The 22,638-nt window shown below is 35.4% G+C and overlaps 1 protein-coding gene across 1 annotated transcript in view; it reads left to right on the top strand.

Annotated features, from left to right (window-relative positions):
* The window catches only part of LOC127626836 (oxysterol-binding protein-related protein 6-like), a 30,643-nt gene that overhangs the window by 6,621 nt on the left and 1,384 nt on the right, over positions 1 to 22,638 (top strand). The window contains exons 6-21 of the mRNA XM_052102915.1: positions 10,387 to 10,542; positions 12,142 to 12,265; positions 12,387 to 12,505; positions 12,731 to 12,817; positions 13,648 to 13,798; positions 13,905 to 14,035; positions 14,800 to 14,892; positions 15,104 to 15,269; positions 17,584 to 17,870; positions 19,136 to 19,273; positions 19,360 to 19,423; positions 19,534 to 19,612; positions 19,704 to 19,848; positions 20,249 to 20,399; positions 20,713 to 20,839; positions 20,973 to 21,095. Coding sequence (XP_051958875.1) covers positions 10,387 to 10,542; positions 12,142 to 12,265; positions 12,387 to 12,505; positions 12,731 to 12,817; positions 13,648 to 13,798; positions 13,905 to 14,035; positions 14,800 to 14,892; positions 15,104 to 15,269; positions 17,584 to 17,870; positions 19,136 to 19,273; positions 19,360 to 19,423; positions 19,534 to 19,612; positions 19,704 to 19,848; positions 20,249 to 20,399; positions 20,713 to 20,839; positions 20,973 to 21,095 — 2,141 coding nt within the window. The remainder of the gene's footprint in view (positions 1 to 10,386; positions 10,543 to 12,141; positions 12,266 to 12,386; positions 12,506 to 12,730; positions 12,818 to 13,647; positions 13,799 to 13,904; positions 14,036 to 14,799; positions 14,893 to 15,103; positions 15,270 to 17,583; positions 17,871 to 19,135; positions 19,274 to 19,359; positions 19,424 to 19,533; positions 19,613 to 19,703; positions 19,849 to 20,248; positions 20,400 to 20,712; positions 20,840 to 20,972; positions 21,096 to 22,638) is intronic.

The raw sequence follows: 22,638 nt of genomic DNA, 5'->3' as shown, positions 1-22,638 counted from the left end.
CCCTACCCAGTTTCATCAATACAACAAAAAGTATTAATGTAGTTCTAACTCAAATTGATTGAAGTAAACTTTAGTTTTACAAATGTAATTAGATAGCACATAATGGAATCAAGTTAAGACAAAATGTTCTAGAATTGTGTTGCTTTAATTCATTTTAATTAAGTAAACTGAACAACAAGCAAAAATCCTTTATTTGAGTGCATGTTGTCATATGAACAGACCAGTAAGTAACTCACTGAGCCTCAAGTTTAGATCTTGGTTTATTTGGAGTGATTCAGTTAATTCAGTCAAATCCAACTGATTCATAAGTCTTTTTGATTCACTACAAAGAGCCGGCACATACAGTAGATTTACTGCTAACTAGAGATGTCATCATACCAATTTCTTTTTTAGAAAGAGTACCGATATTCCTTTTAAGTTTTCTTTACTGCACGTTCCCATGCCGGTAAAAATGTCAGTGTGTTTTACCTACTATAAAACGTCATGTAAAAATAACCCCTGGTAATATTAATCCAGTGTGAACTGACATGTTCACAAAAAGCCCATAAATCTGCACTTTCCAGCACTTTAGCCCTTTAAATTCTATTTCTTAAGTTCACCGAGTGTCTGAACTGGGCAACACACTCTCATGATGAAATTGTCAGGATTCGTACAGCTTTTCTAAATTTGGCTAATTCGTATGATATGGTGCGACTGCTCTTGTTTGAATTCCTACAACTTTCACTACAGCCAATGACGTCGCTGGACATCGTTTCCAACTAACACGTGACAATTACTTGCTTCTGTCACACACAACAGCTTCATATCATGTTTACACACTCTGCTGATTGGTTAAGTTTAGATAAGATTGTTTGGGCATAATATTAATAAGTATGTGCTTAATACCTGGTATGCGGAACTGGCACTTACTTCCGCATTAGACATCCGGGTATTTGCATGTGTTTTACGAATTTATGCGAACAACATTGTGCGAGACCATACAAAATAGCCAAATCGTAAATTATGTATGACTTTTCACGAGATCGGGTTGTAACTGGATGTTGGTTAAGAGAAGATAGCAGAAAAAATGTGACTTGTTTCACAACTTCAGATAATTCTGGCTGTTGTGTTTGGACTGATACATGTTTTTCTTAAGCTCTTTATGTTGTTGAGTGTTTATTTACCCATGCAAAAGAGAAACAAGCAGCTTTTGATTATGATTTGAGCAGAGTGAGGGAAATGGTGATGAGACCTGCATTTTGGAACATAAAATTACATTTTGTGAAGGGATTGTCCATATTTTTAATTCAAGAGTAATATAAGATTACAGGCTTGTTAATGTCACCAGATATGTTGTATTTAGCCAGATATTCCAATCAATTTCTAGTAATCACAGATACAAGTCATGTTATTTTTATTTGTATAGCGCCTTTCACAACACGCATTGTTACAAAGCAACTTTACACAAAATCATGCTGTGGCAGGGCGGAGGGCGGGCCCAGTTGTGATTATACACACCCGGTCCCTTATCAGGCTAATTAAACCTCTGAGAGGGATAAAGGCCGATGGCAGACGGTGGTGCGACGAGACAGCGATAGTTTACGGACATGTCCGTCGTGTGTGTTTGTCTTTTGCTTCAGTTTTATATTAAACTATTATTTATATTGCCAAGCTGGTTATCGCCTCCTCATTTCCATTGAACCACGTTACACATGCATTAACAGAAATATAAATGAAACTATAAAATCTATGAAGACTTAGTCATCATTTTATATTTTGATTAAATACAATTATGAAGTGTGCATAAAAATAAGTAATTAAAGGATAATTGTATTTAGAAACCCACTGAGCGTGGGGCCTGGGTAGCTCAGTGAGTACTGACGCTTACCACCCCTGGAGTCGCGAGTTCGAATCGGCCCATGTGGTAAATTGTGCGTGGATCGCGGAGTAGCATGAGCCTCCAGATTCTTTGAGTCTCCGCAGTGTCGTGCACAGTGAGCCATGTGATAAAATGCGCGGATTGACTGACTCAGAAGCGGAAGCAACTGAGACTTGTTCTCTGTCATCCGGATTGATGTGAGTAACCATGCCACCACGAGGACCTACTAAGAAGTGGGAATTGGGCATTCCAAATTGGGGAGAAAAAATTTGTAAAAAAAAAAGAAAAACGAAACCCAGTGAGCAAGCCAAAGGCACCTGTGGCAAGGAACACAAAACTCCATAAGATGTCTGTTAATGCAGAAAAATAACCTTGGGAGAAATCAGGCCCACTGTGGGGGCAAGTTCCCCTCTGGCTAACAGCATTAATTTAATGCCAATATTGCTTATTTATGTGCAGTGCAAGTCATGGTTAAAAATTATTAAACTAAGTAAGTGTTAAGGGTCAGTGTTTAAACAGATTTTGTAAGAACTGCAAGATTAATGATTAATGTCTTTAAAATCCATCCTGGAGTAACTACAGAAGTTCATATAGATGCATTGTCCTTTGTTAGTTGGCTGATGAAAGCTTTTGTTGGCAATTTATTGATAGTCTATGTATTCCATTTTAAGAGTGTAGTCCATCATTAGACAAAGGTGATGCTGGCCAATATCAGTGAGGTGCTTCGCAGTTCAACTGGCCGATCGTTTTGGTGAGGTCTATTAAATCCAAGGTTCAGGCAATGGCATATGAAGTATCCCATGTCTTATTTGGCATTAGTTCATCCACTGAGGTCCATCGTAATAGAATGAAGTGATGTCTGGCTGGCACCAGCTGCATTTAAGAGATAAGTAGCAGTGGAGTCTGATACCAAGCAGGAATGGAGCTGGATCCAGCCGGTCCTGGTGATCTCGGGATAGAAGTTCAGAGATGCCATTAAATTTTTTGCAGAGTTATAGAGCATGATAAATGTTTCTGGTTCTAACTAGACCTAACTAAAGCAGCCTAATTATGTGATGAAGAATGAATTAGGTGTATGCCTAGCTAAATAGATGAGTCTTTAGTCTAGACTTAAACTGAGTGAGTGTGTCTGCATCCCGAATCGTGTTAGGGAGACTATTGCATAGTTTGGGTTCCAAACAGGATTTTGATAGTCTAGGAATTATTAACAGGTCAGAGTATTGTGATCGTAATGAACATGATGGAATATAGCGTGGTAGAAGGTCACTTAAGTACTGTGGAGCTAGACCATTCAAAGTTTTGTATATAGTCAACAGAATTTTAAAATTAATACGAAATTTAAAAGGTAGCCAATATAATGACGGCTAATATGATCATATTCCTTGGTTCAAGTCAGCAGTCTGGCTGTTGCATTTTGAACCAATTAAAGTTTATTTATTGACATTCTCCCAGTAATGCATTGCAATAATCTAGTCTTGAGGTCATGAATGCATTAATTCGTTTTTCGGCATCAGCAACCGATGTGTCGTAACATAGCAATATTTCTTAGGTGGAAGAATGCTGTTCTACAAACATTGGTTATTTGATTTTCAAAGGACAGATTGGTATCAAATATAACACCTAAGTTCTTCTCTGTTGACAGTACATCCATCGAGAGTAAAATCATTTTTTAGCTGCTTATTTTATTTTATTTTTTTTGTCCAATAACTAGTACCTTTGTTTTGTCAGAATTGAGTAGAAGGAAATTTCTGGAAGTTCAATCATTGATTTCATTGATACACTCTGCTAATTTGGAGAAATGTGACATTTCTGTGGGTTTCGAAGAAATATAAAGTTGTGTATCGTCGGCATAGCAGTGGAAACTTATTCCACGATTCCTAGTAATATCTCCCAGGGGACGCATATACAAGGAGAAAAGAAGAGGCCCTAAAACTGATCAATTTGACAATTCCTTGTTTACACAGACAAATTGGTAGCGGTCTGCTAAATAGGACCTAAACCATGTCCACAAATGTCAACATAATTCTCTAGTTTATTCAAAAGAATATTGTGATCTTTCGTGTCAAAGGCAGCACTAAGATCTAAAAGCAGTAAGAAAATGCAGCCACGATCAGATGATAAGAGCAAGTCATTTGTAACTCTGATAAGTGAAGTCTCTGTACAGACTGAAATTGTTCATATATACTATTTCTCTGTACAACATAATTAGGAGGACACAACCTATTCTAGTATTTTCGACATAAATGGGAGATTTGAAATATGTCCAAATTTAACCAGTTCTCCAGGATCAAGTTGTGGCTTCTTAATAAGCGGTTTGATAACTGCCATTTTAAAGTTTCTTGGGACATGTCCTAAGGATAGCGAGGAGTTCATAATATTAAGAAGCTGAATGCTCAGCATCCTCTTATCCATTAGAAGCTATGGTCCTTCTCTGAATTACATGTTTAATCTGCCTTTCAATATGGAACTTTTACAGTTTCCTTTACTACTAGGAAGAGATGAGTTACTTTTCCCTAATGCGGAGATCATGAACATCTATAATGTATAATCAGACACATGATCTTCAATTAGAACAACATAATTTAATTCAGATCAAAGTTGATAGAGGCAGATGGACCCTCTACATGAGACTGCACAGCCATTGCCTTTTAGTGGAGAAGACAGCAAACACGTTTTATTGATGAAACACCAAATAAGAAAAGAATATAATGGACACACAACTCTGTGGGCCTCCATGATTCTCCACCACTGTTACAGCCGATCTTCATCTTATAATGCACATAAATAATCATGTGTGGCCTACTGATTAGCATTAAATTAAACCTATGGAAAATTATGACAACTGTGGGAGATCCTAGAATTGAAAAAGTGTCCATTCATACAATGACACCAACAGCAACTGTGTGAAATGATATGCTAATTCAAAGTACGTTTTCAGAAACCCCAATGTTAAACTGGGTACATCAAATGGCATTAAAAGTAAAAGAACGTTCAGTTCTCATGACATACAGTAAAATATTATTAGCATGCACATTAGGCTACATGCTAAATACCAGTAAAATTAACCCTAAAATAAAAATAAAGTAAACCTATAGCTAAATAGCTATAAAAACTATATTATTATTATTATAATGTTAATAGAATATGAATGTTAATACCTATTATGAAGTTCATTGCAAACAACTAACATAATGGTCATCCTATTAAACATTAATGTAGGCGAAAAAGGTCCAATATTAATGTTGAATTAAGTTTTAAAATACAGTAAACCTTTATAATTGTATTTATTTAAAAATGCACACATTAATACAGTAAACTTTCCTTTCCTTGCATAAAATCAAGCAGATACGGGTCAGGAGCTTCTGTTAATGTTCATATCAATCATCAGAACGGGGAAAAAATTTGATCTCAGTGATTTGGAGAGTGGCATGTTTGTTGGTGCCAGAACTGCCGCTCACTGGATATTTTTGGTTTTTGGCACCATTCGGAGTAAATTCTATAGACTGATGTGCGTGAAAATCACAGGAGATCAGCAGTTACAGAAATATTCAAACCAGCCCATCTGGCACCAACAATCATGGTACGGTCCAAATCACTGAGATCACTTTTTTCTCCCATTCTGATGGTTGATGTGAACATTAACTGACCCATATCTGCATGATTTTATCTTGTTTAAGGTTTGCAAACCCTTAAATAAATAATACATGTATTATTCAACTATATAGCAAGAGAGAAATCTTTAAATGCATAAGATTACATATTTACTGATAGTGGCACCTGGTGGTCAAAGTTGGTACAGCATGCATTTTTATGAAGAGAGAAAACAAATAATTTTGAAGAGAAAACAAATTTTGAAGCGAGAATTATTTTATTTTTGAAGAGATACATTTTTTTAAAGACAGGCTCAGGAAGGAACTGAGACACTATATATATATATATTTTCACCGTTATTTATTTATTTTCCACCAAAAGATAACATCCTTATCAGAAAAAAAAATTGAAGAGCGGAAAAAAAAATTAGGAAGAGGGAAAAAAATGTAGGAACAGAGACAATTTTATATATTTTTTTCAGTTTATTTATTTATTTTTTCCCACCTTGTGGTTCAGGGCTTCCGTACGTTCTTACCCGCGGGTAAGTTAACGTCCAATCAGAAGGCTTCTTCAAGTTGGTGATGTAAGAAAACTTTCTTACGTTTGACGTCCAATTACATAAATAGCTGGAGTTGACGGAATACGGGTGGGAAAAAATAATGCGGCAAGCACCTCGCGTTGATCGGTGCTGCGCAGATTTGGCTCATCTCGAAGGAGCCTATCGGTACCACTGCAGTGACGTCATCTAGTATGAACCATTTTTCTTCTGAGCGCGATTCAATTAGTGTCTTTTTTATGATTATTATTTATTTAAACAATAGTCAAATTAAACAATTTACTATATCAATATAGAACGTTTAAAGAAAAATACAAAGGAAGGGGAAAAATAAACAAAGTAAAAGACTACAAATTGTTAGGGGTTATTTTAACAAATCTTTTTACTTTACTATTTTTTACAAAGTTTAATCATGCTGTAATATCCTTGTAAGTATATAAAAATAGGTTAATACTGGATTTATCTCCTGACTATTTCAACTTATGTTAAAATAATCTTCCATTAATAATTAAATCATTTACAATAAAAGAAAAGATAATATATTTGTTACTGTGATGATAATAAAGTAAAATATTTTTTCTTCAAGGGAAAAAGTAATTCGTTTTTCTACACATAAATTGAGAGATATACTTCCAGAATCTTTTAACTTGGTGACAAATCTAAAATAGATGGGGATAATGTTTCTGGTTCATCTTTACAGAATGCACATTCATTATTAATTTAAATTTGACATCTTTTAGTAATATAATCTTTGACAGGATATATTATATGAATAATAAAAAAAAAATGGCTCTTTAATTTGTATTAGTTATAAGGTATTTACAGGGTTGGGAGGGTTACTAATGTATTCCACTACAGATTACAGATTACATGCTGTAAAATGTAATTTGTAACTAATTCCGTTATATTACTCAAGGTCAGTAACATATTCTAAATACTTTGGATTACTTCTTCAGCACTGGTAGATTTTTTCACTTGTTTTGACTATAAAAACTCTGCCAGTACAGTAAGACAAAATACACATGCTAAAAATACATTCTCTGAAAAACAGAAATATCTTAAGCAGTGTTGTTTCTAAAACAAGATAAATCAAAATGATCTTGTTTTAAGGATTTTTAGATATTTTTACAGGAAAACAATATGAAAATTATTATCAAGAATATGATTTTTGCCCTAATATCAAAGGTGTTACTAGAAAAAAATATATTATGATCCAACGTGAATTTTCTTAATAAAGAAATATGATCGTACCTGGTAACATGTGCATGTAAAATGGCTAGAAAAGCTGACAATTTACACAAGGATTATTTCTATTTCTTCTGCTCCAAACTTACTTAAACGTACTTCTCTGTCTGCTCGTATGAATGTAACACATCATAAGAAAGAGTTTCACCGCTATTCAGATGCACTTTGGATCGCATCATTTATATGTATAAATGTTTTCCATCTGAAAGGACTAAATATTGAATTAAACAAATGTCAATAAAATGCAAAGTAACCTCTTCAGTAATAAAATTATTTTTGAAGTAACTGTATTCTAACTACCAATTATTTAAATTGTAACTGTAAAGGAATACAGTTACTAATATTTTGTATTATAAATACGTTATTCCTGTTACATGTATTCCGTTACTTGCCAACCCTGAGTATTTATTACATTGATTTCATAAATTTTTCCAGTGAATACATTCCAAATTAATATTCCAATATATGACAGTAGGGGGAGTATTATTGCTTCTGCACATTTATCTGATTTGGTTATTGCATTTTCTAATATCTACACCTTCTAGGGGAATAAAAGCTATAAAATCAGCTTTTTTATAGATTGGAAAATCTGAGAAATTCCTTAAAAGCAATTTTACTCCTGCAGGGATGGATCTAAATACTAAAAACTCATTGTGACTAATGGAATCACCAAAACGGTTTAAAAAAGAACCATCCTCCTAAATTAACTGTATAACCCATATAATATCATTTTAAAACCAATCTTTTAGGAACATTGTTTTTCTGTTATTTTTTATATCTCTGTTATTCCAAATTGTATTTGTGAGTTGAAAATAATATTTGTAGGTTAGTGTCCACAGAAGTACCAGCATATGAAAGTTTAACAGTTTCATTAGTAGTTTTCCAACATAAAAATTGCATTTCAGTAAAATTTCTAGCCCACCAACCTGTTGAATTATTAACTTTGGGAAAATATTCCACATAGTCTTTTTTTTATAGATCATTTTGTATCAATTTTATCTTAAAAATCTTATTTAATATCCGGAAGTCAATATTACATATCTCCTTTTTTAGATAATTTTATTTCTCCATATAAATTTGGAGTCAACATTTTTAATAATTGACAAGGGAACATCAAGGGCTAGAGAAGTATACACTAATCTTGACAATCCTTCAGATTTAGAAATAAGTACTCTACCATAAAATGAAAGGTCCCTCATTAACCACAAACTGATTTTTTTTCAATATTCCCTAAAATTGTGCAGATATTTTGACAAGTACATTCTTTCTGGTCTTTACAGATTTTTGAAACCAAGATAGGTGACTTGATTCCTCACAGGAATATCACATATAGAGTTTTTCATGCATCTTTTAAGCGGTAACAATTTTTAACATTAATGCATAAACCTGACACTTTGGAAAAAGCTACCAAATATTAAATTACTTTATGAACCTCATTGCTATCTCTTAAAAAAAAGTATTGTCTGCAAGTTGACAACATTTAATTTCTCTTTCTTGAATTTGAATTCCTTTTAAACTATTGTTTTTTTTTTTGCATATGTAATGTAATTATTTGGGTAACTAATAGAAGAGAAGGAGTGAAATTGGATATCCCTGTCTGATTCCGCTACTTATATTACATTATTGTGTTGTCCCATGAGCTAATTTCACTGAACTGTTGATGTTATGATATAGGGTTTTAATTACTTGTTGAAAATATTCACCAAATCCAAACAAATTAAGGGTTTTAAATATAAAAGTATTCTAAATGGTATCAAATGCCTTAAAGAAATCTATAAAAAAGCTATAAAAATCTTCTGGTATAAAATAGTCTAATAGTCTATTATAGCTAACACCAATCGAATAGTATTACAGATATGCCTTCCAATCATAAATCTAGACTGGCTTTCATCTATAATTTGATTGTCATTTTTTAAAGTCTTACAGCTAAAACCAAAGCTAATAATTTTGCTTCATTATTAATTAAAGTTATCGGTCTCCAATTGTCTAATGATAATGGGTCTTTATTTGGTTTCAGAATTATGGTTATTAAACCCAATGTGATAGGGAGAAAACCAGTTTCAATTGCTTCCTTAAACAAAAAGTACAAAGTTCGAGATATCATCTTTAAAAGCTTTGAAGATTTCACTCATCCATCCATCATTACCAGGGGATTTGTTTTATTTTAATTTTGAAATGCCTGATTTTATCTTGTTTAATGTTATTATTGCATTACACATACTGGAACTCCTCAGATTAGCGCACAAGGTGATAACTCGCTCATCACACTTAAGTTTTAGCAATTTTTCGACCAATAGCTTCCAAAAAGACTGCAGATATTACAGTATATTATTTAAAGTGCTGTATGACCAAAGTCAATAAAAATGTACTGGAAGTTTTAGTGTAAATCCCAAAAAGCATTCAGATAAAATAATGTTCAACTGCTACGGCCGCCATCTTAGTAGTACGCCATAGTAAAAAATACGGCCGCCATAGTATAAAATGACTTAAATATTTATCTGTTTCTCATCCACACTTATCACATTGCTTCTGAAGATATAGATTCAACCACTGGTGTCCTATGGATTACATTTTTGCTGCCTTTATATGCTTTTTGGAGCTTCAAAGTTCTGACCACCATTCACTTTTGTGACATTGTGAGGACCTTCAGAGATTAGATTTTCTTCTAAAAATCTTTGTTTGTGTTCAGCAGTAGAACGAAAATCATACACATCAGGGCTGGCTTGAGGGCGAGTAAATAATGAGAGAATGTTAATTTTTGGTTGAACTATCCCTTTTGTTCAAATTGCCTTCCATTTATTTTTACAGCAAGGTATTGAAACATTGAAATAAAAAAATGTTGTCCTCTAAACTAGTGAAGAACAAGTAACACTCAGATTTCAGATTATGTTGATAATTTTATCTTTTCCATTCTAGTAACAATATTACTGGGCATATTGCATTGTCATGACTCTTGTATACATTTTCTTTTCCAGTTTTTGTTTTATAGACTGTTTATATTGTTTAAATTAATATTTGTACCCTTTTAATGTCCTGTATTTATAATGATACTTTACATGTATATGTGGTACTTATCTGCATTGTTATTGTATGGTTACTAATGCACTAATGCTAATTTCCTATCATTTTTTACTAGGCCAAGAGCCAGGATTTGTATTATATGTGGGTTACTAAGCTGAGTGCCCATAGGATGTATAAGAAGAATGAGGCTGCACATCTTCACAATGGCTTCCTCCAGGCCCTGTCTCAAGACAGTCATTTATCTCACAAAAACAGTGCCATGCAGGACATGGTGAGTACAGCATTTACTAATTCCTCATGAGCCTTCCTGACTTTTCGATGCCCTTTAAATCACTGGGGATTAGGTGAAGTTGTCCTCACAATTTAAGAGCAAGTGGAACTTGATTAGTGATTAGACACTTTGCCTCACATCCCAGATGGTGGTTATCTGGCTTTGTAAATACATTTTAAATGAAGTTTCTATAAGAGTTAAAGGTGAAGGATGTAATTTTTTTAATGTTTTAATATTTTCTCTAATCCCATCTTAATATGCAGAGACAACCATAAGCAAGACAACTATAATTAAGCCCCTGAAAAGTGTAAACACTGAGGCACTGTGGCATTATCAAAATTGTTTAAGCATCCTAACTAGCCTAACATAACATCATTAGCTCAACCAATGGCATGAATTTGGGGTGAAATTATCAGTTTGCCTGACAAATAAAGCTGGTCTGGTTTCGGAAGTAAAATCCCATTAATTTGTTCTGTAGGGAAATTGATAATTAATGGTAACTTATAAACCTACCGTTAGCTCTGAGTTGAAGCGATAGTATGTGATTCTGTTGAAGCAATCAGTCTGCGTTTTTTTTTAATATGATGTTTAATATTGAAATTCCTGGTGAAGAATTACACTATCCATGATCCAGCAAAGAAATATACCCCAATCAGAAAATCACAGCAAACAAACTTTTTTTTGACACTCTGAAGTGCCCTTCCATTTCCATGATGCCCTGCAAATGACACAACCATGCTGGTCTCTCTACACTCTCAAACTAAAAGGTCGAACAGTAGTAGAATTTGCAGATACCAATAACTAAGGTGGTGGAAAGGGCCGATAACCAATTAATCAGCCAATAGTTTTCCAAATCGATTTATAGAATCAGAATACACCAGAATAAAATTAAGATTTGATGCATAATATGGGACTTTTAACTGTAAACAAGCCCAAAAGACACAAGGGGCTCTAATTTGGAAATGATGATGATCTGGCTCCATTGCTCTATATTTAAGTATTTACCAAATTTGTTTTTTTCACCACACGAAAATCGGCATAGAACTTTGACGATAACCGATAGTTCCAAAAAACAACCATAAATTGGTAAAACCGATATATCAGTCTACCTCTAAAACTACTGATAAATTCGTATATAGGTCTATTTTAATATTTTGCAGTATACTTTAAGAATATATATTTATTTAGAATCAACAACTTCAAATCTATTGTTTTAGAATTTTCCATCATTTTATAATTGATTATGTCGTTCACAATGCTTCATGTAATTGTTGCTCATTCCCTCATTAAAGAACTTAAGAACATACTAGTACACAGTTTTGAACTTTTGTCTCTTTGTCTGGTTTCCAAATATTCCTTTGCTTCAAATCAAAGTTTGTAATGGTGTGATTTCATCTTGGAGACGGTTGGATTGGTTCATGGCATACAACTCTTTTATGAAGTACAACAATTTTTTTGTGAATGGGAAAAAATACTTCTGGAACCAAGGCGGCTGAAAAAGTGGGTGGATGGAAAAAATCCAAATAGAAATGACACACTTCACCTTTAATCATTGTGTCTAATGGAATTTACAAATGTATTTCTTTTAATTAACGCTAGAGCACGACAGTGTCTTACTTGGGTGAAACTCAGAGTGCAAATTTGCCATGTGTCAATCCTGCCATTAATGGGAAAGTGTCAGCCTGGCTACAGCAAACCCAAGAGCCTGACATCTGTGCCCAAGGTACTGGAGTATTTTTGCTTTCAATATGACTAGTAAAACAATAATACAAAGACACATAAATACAGATGAGGATTTAGAAAACAGTTTGGCCTATGTAGTAAATCTTTGTGCTGTTTTCTAGAACTTAACCGTTGTCAAATGGAACTTAATGAGCTGCACCGGCTGGTCCAAAGGCTGCACTCTTTAGAGCCAGGCCAAACAGTTAATAATGGGGACCTCCAGAGGATTATCAGTATGCAGGTTAGTAACAGAAGCCATGTGATGACAATGACTAGACTTTACTGGCATAATTTATGAATAGACTTTACCACATGAATGCCCATTAATAGGCCATACACTTAACAAATTCAAACCACTCAAATTAAAAACTTAAATGGATGGAACCAAAGATGACGTTATAACATAATGATGAAAAAAAATGTTTTTCAGTGTACTGTGAATACGCTACATGTTTTTGACCCACAGAATCTTACTCTTGACAAGCCCAAGAAGAAGTCTGGCAAGATTTACGGTCATTCCCGCACACTCTCTCGAGTTGAGGCTCTAGGAATGGTGAGGCGGTAGTGAAAGTTAGATATTTGCCTGCAGGGTTTCCCTCCCATTGGGATTATTTCATGTTTTCCACAAAGGTTTGGAAACTATTATGGAATGTATTCCATATTCATGTGCAGTGTGATCCCAATGATCTCTGTGTACTTTTATTTTTAAAACAGTAGTCAGGCATTTGTGTTGTGCTAATGTCTATTGAGCATTAGAGCTTTTATACCCTCAGTAATTATAGTCAACTCCTTTTTTACATGAAGCCATTTCGTGGGATTACTAAATCGGTAAGTCAGCACAAGGCACCGCTACTTTCCCTTACTAAAAGTACTGTAGCATTACCATGGTACAATGATTGTATCAGATGGTAATACCTTGGTACTTTGATGTGGTACTGAATGATTGCCATATTTACATATCATGTACTCCAAGGAACATCAAAGAATACCAAGGTACATGTCCAAAAAATTAGGGTATAGCCACAGCACATGCCCAAAACATGGTATTACCAAAGTGTCATGTCTCAAAACCATAGTAATACCATGATCATTTTTGTTAGAGTTAGTAAAATCTGCTGTTTAAAGTAGTTAAAGTTTCCAATCTTTACAGAAAAATATATTTTAGGGGTAAGGGGTAATCCTTGTAATTTCCTACACTTTATACCAGGTAGCAAATACATTATATCATGTTGTCTTATATTGTATATTGTATAGTAATTGCAGTTTCTTAGCCTTTGTAAATGTAGTATAGCCTCTGAATGTTACAGGGTGGACACATTTGGTGGAACTGAATGTCTTCAGACACCAATGTCTCCTCATTTTCTACCCTCCTTTTTAATGCAGTTATCATCAAGCCACCTGAACAGCACTTCCCACCTGGGAACCTCTGTGCCCTCCATCCCAGATTACGTCAGTGCCCAGCTCAACCCACCAGCCTCCACCTCCTCAGAATGCAAGAAGCTCCAGCAGGACATCTGCTCCTTGTCCCAGAGAGGTCAAACAATTATTATATTGTTTACATTAAAACCCAGCTTCATTACATGTATTAGTACTTAAGTGCTGATTGAGGGAAATGAATGTCATTGTGTGTGTCCTCACAGTTCATGCTTCCCTGCGTTCTGCTCATGACGCTTTTGCTCAGGAGCGCCAGCGGCTGCATGATACCTGGTCCAGCAGGGAACTCCGCCAGATCACCTCTGCCCAGATCAACAACCTCTGCAGCCTGGCTGAGGTGACAAAACATTAATTATTTAGGGAGAAGCCCATAGTGAATGATAATTTCCTTTGCATGCATGCATGCAGCGCATTCATATATTTACTACAACGTAATAATTAAACAAATTTAATTTGGATTTGACTTGAGGTAGCAGAATGAAAATGCAAAGAAAAGCATAAACGGCAAAAAAAAAAAATGGTTATCTGAATTACCATAGCCTTTCTGTCAGCTCGAACCAGTCAGGCCATTCTTCGTTGGCTTCTCTCATCAACAAGGTGTTTCTGTCCACAGAACTGCTGCTCACTGGATGTTTTTTGTTTTTGGCACCTTTCTGAGTAAACTCTAGAGACTGTTGTGCATGAAAATCCCAGGAGATCAGCAGTTACAGAAACCAGCCGTCTGGCACTAACTTTCATGCCAAGGTCGAAATCACTGAGATCAAATTTTTCCCCATTCTGATAGTTTCCCCATATCTGCATGATTATATGCATTGCACTGCTGCCACACAATTGGGTGATTAGATAATCACATTAATAAATAGGTGTACAGGTGTTCCTAATAAAGTGGTTGGTGAGTGTATATACAGTATATATGTTCAGTATTCAGAAATTCAGTAAATTCCTCTGTCATTCCAACTGAAATTCTGTGGGCAAATTCTAATTGCATTTCATGAATTAAATTCTGAATTTTGCCCAACCCTGGTAATAGTTAGAAAGTTGTTTTGTGCATCATGTGTTGTGCTTAACTGCATAGATGTGTGTATGTACGTGTATCTTTAGTTAGATGTTGAGTCCCGACACACCAAAATCCACAAACTGTCAGTCTCCTCCATCTCTTCTGAAGAGTCCTACCATACTGTGGTACAAAGAAAGGTGTGTCTCCTCTTACCCATAACCTACTCACCCCAGTCTCTGTTTTGTTCTATTTCTCTCCTTCTTCCTCTTTATTGTGGACAGGTGGATAGGTTTCACCTTCGCCATTCGCCAAACAGGCTCCTTTTTCCTGTCATTATTTTTTCTATAGTATTTTGCATTCAAAGTCACAGTTTATTATTATCCTAATGTCTGTCTCTGTTTCACTCAGTCTGTCTCACGCCATAGTTCGCCTCTTCGTCCACCCTCGGTGGCTGATTCAGCAGCTGAGTATTTCGATGCATGTGATGAGCTCATGTGTGCGAGTTCTTCGGAGATGTCTGACGAGTCCGGCCTAAGTGATGGATCCATTAATTCAGAACCTGATGAGGCTCATGGTCAGTGCACACTTGCTCTTATCACCCAGTATCTTGCAGTTTGTAGAGGGCACACATGTAATAATTTGTTCTCAATGCAATATCATAATCATTTAAAAATATGCAATAACAGCCCTAAATGCAACTACCGTGTCATTTTATGCAAATTAACCATTTCTTCTAAAATTAACCATTTCAACTAAGGTACACTTTCATACAGGGGTCCAGTTTATAATAAAGGAATATTCCAGTATCAATACAAGTTAAGCTCAATCAACAATATTTTGACATAATGTTAATTGCCACAAACATTAATTTCAATTTGCACTTACTTTTCTTAAAATTGCTTACTTATCTGCACAGTTATATCCAATTTTACAACTTTGATACCATGATGACGTAACGCTGTAAACCCATTAATCCTGCAATAACAATGGTTTAAACAAGTGTAGAGCTTAAATAACACAAAGTTTTAACAAAATTGCTTTTATAAAATTATTCGTTTCACAATTCTGCATTTTAACAAAAAAAAATGTGGCCACATTCACTTCCATTGTAAGTACCTCACTGAACAGCCGTGGCCAAAAGTTTTGGCAGCAACATCAATTTTGCGTTTTGCAAAGTTTGCTGCTTCAGTATTTGTAGATTATTTTTTCACATGTTTCTATGATATACTGGAAAACAATGATAAGCGTTTCATAAGTTTTAAAGGCTTTTATATGCAAAAAACACTCAATTTATGCAAAGAGTCAATATTTACAGTGTTGATTTTTAGTTCTTCTTGACCCTTGTTTTTTCATAACCTCTGCAATTCGCTCTGGCATGCTGGATATTAGCTTCTGGGTGATCCATTCTTGACTTAATAGTGCTCGGATTTGATCACAATTTGTGGGCTTCTGTTTGTCCACTTGCCTTTTGAGGATTGACCACAGGTTCTCTACGGGATTAAGATCCGGGGAGTTGCCTGGCCACGGATCGAAAATGTCAATGTAATGATCTCTTAGCCACTTCATTATCACTCTTGCCTTGTGACATGGTGCTCCATCATGCTGGAAAATGCACGGATCATCACCAAATTGCTCCTGGATCATTGGGAGAAGTTGCTCTTACAGGACGTTTTGATACCATTCTTTATTCATGGCAGTGTTTTTGGGCAGAATTGTGAGAGAGCCCACTCCCTTGGATGAAAAGCAACCCAACACATGGATGGTATCAGGATGCTTCTCTGTTGGCACAACACAAGACTCCAGATGTCCCAAACAGTCGGAAGGGGGCTTCATCCGAGAAAATATCTTTGCACTAGTCTTCTGCTGTCCAATCCATGTAATTCCTGCAGAATTTCAGTCTGTCCTTGATGTTTTTGTTGGAGAGAAGTGGCTTCTTTGCTGTCCTTCTTGACACCAGGCCAATGTCCAAAAGTCTTCGCCTCACTCTGCGTGCAGATGCACTCACACCAACCTGCTGCCAATATTGAGCACTGGTGGTGACACGATTCAGTAGCTGATGCCTCAGGAGGAGACAGTCCTGGTGCTTACTGGACTCCGGGACGGTTTGTGCCAGAACCAAAAAACTGTTTTTGTGATAGTTCATTTTTTAGTTCATTTTGGCCAATGAAGCTTTTTGCAATTATTTAAAATGCATCTGATCACTCTGCACAATAATCTGAATCAACACCACAACAACTGAAGTAGAAAAATTTGTGAAACACAAAATTAATGTGAAACCTCAATTGTTGCTTTTTTTTTTTTTTTTTTTTAAGAAAAGGAGGGAGAAGTCAAAATAATTTTTTTGTAGTAATCAACATTATGCCACAAATGTCAATTGAGCTTAATTTATATTTAACCTGGAATATTCCTTGCAGGTACACTTAGTATACACCTAGTGTTGATAACTCATTGATATATAGCTCGTAGTTGTAAAATTGAAGATTTATTATATTTTGTGCTGATATTAAATGTATTTAAAAATGTACAAGTCTTTCATTTACATTAATTACCAAACATTATTTCCTTAAGGGCTATTATTATATTTAAGAACAAAAGGTTTTACATTTAAGGCCTTTATTACATTTGGGAACAAAAATTGTTAAATTTGGGGATTTTATTAAATTTAGGATCGAGAATTGCAACATTTAAGGCCTTTAATACATTTGATTTAGTACTGAAATTTAGGACCTTTATTACATTTAGGACCACTTATTACATGTGTGCCCTTTACTTTCCATGTGCACTATGATGTCAGACTAGTGGGGAAGGGCTTGATAAACCATTAAGGAATATTCAATTGTGTGTGTTCCAACATTAACTGTTTTCCTTATTTTGAATTAACCCAACAGCATTGGCTTCAAGCAAGTACCGTGTCAGCCTTTCAAAGGCACCACCAAAACTGCCCACCATTAAGAACACCGGCAGTCGTACTAGTCTGCCTGCAGTCTGCCCTGACAACAGCCATGTTGGCTTAATGACTATCCTGTACAACAACATAGGGAAAGACCTATCTCGTGTCTCCATGCCAGCAGCTCTGAATGAACCTGTGTGCTTGCTGCAGAGACTCTGTGAGGAGCTGGAATACTCTGACCTACTGGACACAGCCAACCATACCGATGACCCCTACCAGAGGATGGTAAGAATGATGGAAGCTATGGCAGGGCTTCATATGTTGTAATAATTCATAATTAAGATATCATTACTGTATCTATATACATAAAAGCCCCCAAAAGTATTTGGACTTATATGTGACATTTAAAATAAATGTAATGTCATTGCATTTGAAAACAAAATATAAAATCATGTGGCATCTGCAAATGATACTAGACATTTTCGCAGAACAAACTTTGCTTTTATTAGCTTGTAAGGTTCGTGAAAGGAGGAAGCAGGACCCAGATTAACAATTAACAAGATTTTAATAAACACAAATGCTGAACTGAAACATAACAACAGACACACAAACAGTTCTGTGTCTCTCTGGTGTCCCCAGCTCCTCCTTAATCTGTATGTATAACTCAGAAATAGCTCTGGTGTGGTCTGTCCTTTTATTGCTCTCCCCAGTGCTTTCTGTAGTCAGAAACAGGTGTTAGACATTATAGCACTCAGTTGTGCACCCTTACCGTTTTCTCTCTCTCTGGGCGAACGCTCTACCACGCCCCCGCCACCACATACCGTGCATCCTCGCAGCCCGGCCACACCCACCTCTGCATCACATAGACGTTTTTCCAATTACTTTCAACAAACTGGTCACAAGATGATTGTTTGAGGATGTATTAAAGGGATAGTTCACCCAAAAATAAACATTCTCTCATCATTTACTCACCCTTATGCCATCCCAGATGTGTATGATTTTCCTTCTTCTGCAGAACATAAACAAAAATATTTAGAAGAATATCTCAGCTCTGTTGGCCCTTTCTTACAATGCAAGCGAATGATGACCAGACCTTTTTGAAGCTCTAAAAATCACATAAAGGCCACATAAAAATAATCTATAAAACTCCAGTGGCTTAATCTATATCTTAAGAAGCAAGTGTGGGTGAGAAAAAGATTAATATTTAAGTCATTTTTTACCTTACATCTCCACTTTCACTTTCAAAAAAGAATGTGGAAAAAGTGAAAGTGGAGATTTTATAGTTTAAAACTTTTTAAATATTGATTACTTTCTCACCCACACCTATTGTATCGCTTCTGAATATATGGATTTAACCACTGAATTTTTTTTATTTTTGGGTGAACAATGGCTTTTTCAACTATTTATTCTGTATTAGGTGCAATGCTTGGAATAGGCAAACTGGGAGCAAAAACGTGTTGTCTGGCAGATAGTTGCACCTGGCTTTGGCCTTTAACTTAGTTGCAATTTCTTTCTAAACTGTAAAATTGTCTTTTTTTTCCTCTGTAAAGGTTTATATTGCTGCTTTTGCCATATCTGGCTATGCCACGGCTCAATATCGCAATCGTTACAAACCCTTTAATCCAGTGCTGGGAGAGACATTTGAGTGTATCAGAGAAGACAAAGGCTTCCACTACATTAGTGAGCAGGTAAGTGATTGTCATCACTGAGCTTACATCAGAGAAGTTTGCTATATGGAGCAGTTGTTGACTCTGCCGGTTTGAATTGTCCTCAGGTGTCTCATCATCCACCCATATCTGCCTGCCATGCAGAATCAGACAATTTCAACTTCTGGCAGGGTATGAATTGTGCCCTATTTACAACAATGTATAATGTAAGCAATTGCTTTATGTTAGATTTAAACAATCTCATTCCTTTGTGTTGACTTACCTCTACATGCTGAGAACAGACCAGAGATGGAAGAACAAGTTTTGGGGCAAGTCGTTGGAGATCATTCCAACAGGGATGGTTAATGTGACTCTTAAAAAGCAAGTATCTACTTGACCTTGGTGTCAATGACATTCCAATGTTTTCAGAATGCTGGGAGAGGAATCTGATTGGTATTTGATATGCCCTTAGGTATGGTGACCACTATGAATGGAACAAAGTGGTAACATGCATCCACAATGTCCTTAGTCAGCAGCGATACCTCGAGCACTATGGCGAGGTCATTATCCGCAACTTGAAAAGTTCGGTCTGCACCTGTAAGATCGTATTTGTTAAGGTGTGTTTAGATTTTACTGGAAATTAATGTCATGATTCTTAAAGGGAGAGTTCACCCAAAACATTTTATTCTGTTACCATTTACTCAAGTTGTTGCAAACATATTTGACTCTTCTGTGAAACCCAAAATGAGATGTTTGGCAGCATGACAGGCTCAGTCTCCATTCACTTTCATTGTATGGAAAAGTACACATGAAAGTGAATGGTTACTGAGGCTGTCTGTCCCCAACATTATACATTTTGTGTTCCACGGAAGAAAATAAGTCATGTGGCTTTGGAACAAGGCTGACCAAATGATGACAGAAGTTAAATTTTTGGTTGAACCATCCATTTAAGTATACTGGTACAGTGAATGTATAAATGCTCAAAATCTTTTTTTTACCTTTTAATCTTTTTTGTAGTCTCGTTACTGGGGTTCAGATGGCACCAAAAATGAAGTTCAGGGTCAGGTTCTTGATGAGACTGGTAATGTTATCCACCGATTTGGTGGATTTTGGCATGAAGGAATCTTCTGTGACACCCTGCCCAATCCACAATGCATTTGGAAGCCAAGTGAGTAGAGGACAGCTGAGTCTTTAAAGGGATAGTTCACTCGAAAATGAAATTCTGTCTTGTTTTTGTTGAACACATAAGGAGATGTTAGGCAGAGTGACAACCTCCGTTACCAATTATTATATCACATCTTTTTTCCATACAACGAAAGGGAATAGTAACTGAAGCTATCATCCTGCATGAATGATGACAGAGTTTAAATTTTTGTGTGAACTATCCTTTTATGCTTTGATCTGTGTGGCTGTTCCATCTGACAAAACAAATAAACCAGTATGTTCAATGATGTTGTCAAAATGTCTGTGATTCATTGCAGATTCACAGCCCAAGAACTACCTGCTTTACTATGGCTTCTCTAGCTTTGCTATGGAGATGAATGAACTGACCTCTGACCTTAAGCCACTGCTGCCCCCAACAGATACCCGCTTCCGCCCTGACCAAAGGTGATATCCTCTTAATAGACATTGTTTTATAGACTTTGGAGTCTGATGGCACGTTTATAAACCCTTAAAGTTCATATTTATGTTCATATCTTTTTCCTTATCTGTTAAGTGTGCTCTGTGTTGTTATTGTTAGGTTACTTGAGGAAGGGAAAATAGAGGAGTCTGATAAAAAGAAGGATGAAGTGGAAAAAAATCAAAGAGAAAGAAGAAAACTTCTGGCCAAGAGAGGAGAGGAACACATCCCTCGCTTCTTTAGGTAAGTTGGGTCATTCATTATGCAATACTACTTCTCTGGTCAAGCTCAGGCAACTTAAACTTGATTATTAACACAATGTTAATAAAATGGACAGGATGCCTAATAGGGTGGAACCAAACAGGATAGAAATAAAGGGCTAAAGTAAGCCATTCCTCAATGAGGGATTGAGAGTTATTCCTCATTGAGGGATTGTGAGTTAGCTTACATGAGAGAGTCATCTTGAGGTTAACTTTTAATATCTCTTAATATCCATCTTTTGACATTTTTATACGATCATTAGTAAATTTAGATAACAGGATGAAATGTTTAAGAATGAGACAAATCGTATAATACAACAAAACTAGAATTCATAGAATATACGACTAATACTTTTTAACTATTATATGTATTGTTGTTTTCCCATAATGAATAATGCCACTTCCAAGATGATGTCATCTTGCACAAAAGATTAACAGGATGTAAAGTGATACTGAGGATGTACAGTAGGAAAGAGCTATAAATTGACTACTAATTTATATTTCCAGTTTATATTTATATTTAAACCATTTTCCAAGAAAACAATTAGAGTAAGGAAAAAATGAAGAAACACCTTGAATATGTCTTAAATTGCTTGTTTTTCCATTTTAAAAATTAGTGCATAGCATCCTGGGGACCTCGCATACATGATAACATCTGCTCATTCCAAAGTGATGAAATTGTTTTAAATTCATCCCTATGTTTACTTATAGCAATAGTTCACCCAAAAATGAAAATTCTCTCATCATTTTCAACCCTAATGCCATCCCAGATGTGTATGACTTTCTTCTGCAGAACACAAACAAAGACTTTTAGAAGATTATTTCAGCCATGTAGGTCCATACATGCAAGTGAATGGGTACCAACATTTTGAAGCTACACAAACATAAAGGCGCCGTATAAGTAATCCATAAGACTCCAGTAGTTAAATCCATAAGCGATGTGATTGGTTTGGGCGAGAAATAGATCAATATTTGAACTTTTTTACCGTAAATCTCCACTTTCACATTCTTCTTCTTCTTTTGTTTTTTGCGATTTGCATCTTCATTGCATTTCATTTTGGGCAGGGAGGAGAACGTAAAGAAAAAAATTACTTAATATTGATCTGTATCTCACCCACACCTATCATATCACTTCTGAAGATATACATTTAACCACTGGAGCATTGTGAATAACTTTTACTATTTGGATTTTTAACATTTTGGTACCCATTCACTTGCATTGTATGGACCTAAGATTAAAAATCTTAATTTGTGTTCAGTAGAAAAAAGTCATACACATTTGGGATGACTTGAGGATGAGTAAATGATGAGAGAATTTTCATTTTTCGGTTAACTATCCTTTTAATTGTGATATTGTGATAAAAGAAAACAAGTTTATTTGATTTCCATCTTTAAAATTGTAAGTTTATTATTTAATCTACTATATTAAGACACAAAGTACATGATGGGGACATGAAAATGTAATGCCTAGTAGGAAGTAATGAAGCTGAGAACTAATTTGTTTATAAGAATTAGATTAGAATTTT

Source organism: Xyrauchen texanus, chromosome 33, assembly GCF_025860055.1.
Source record: "Xyrauchen texanus isolate HMW12.3.18 chromosome 33, RBS_HiC_50CHRs, whole genome shotgun sequence".
NCBI classification, from domain to species: Eukaryota; Metazoa; Chordata; class Actinopteri; order Cypriniformes; family Catostomidae; genus Xyrauchen; species Xyrauchen texanus.
Note: the sequence above shows the minus strand (reverse complement) of the source record. Positions and strands in the feature narration are given on the sequence as shown.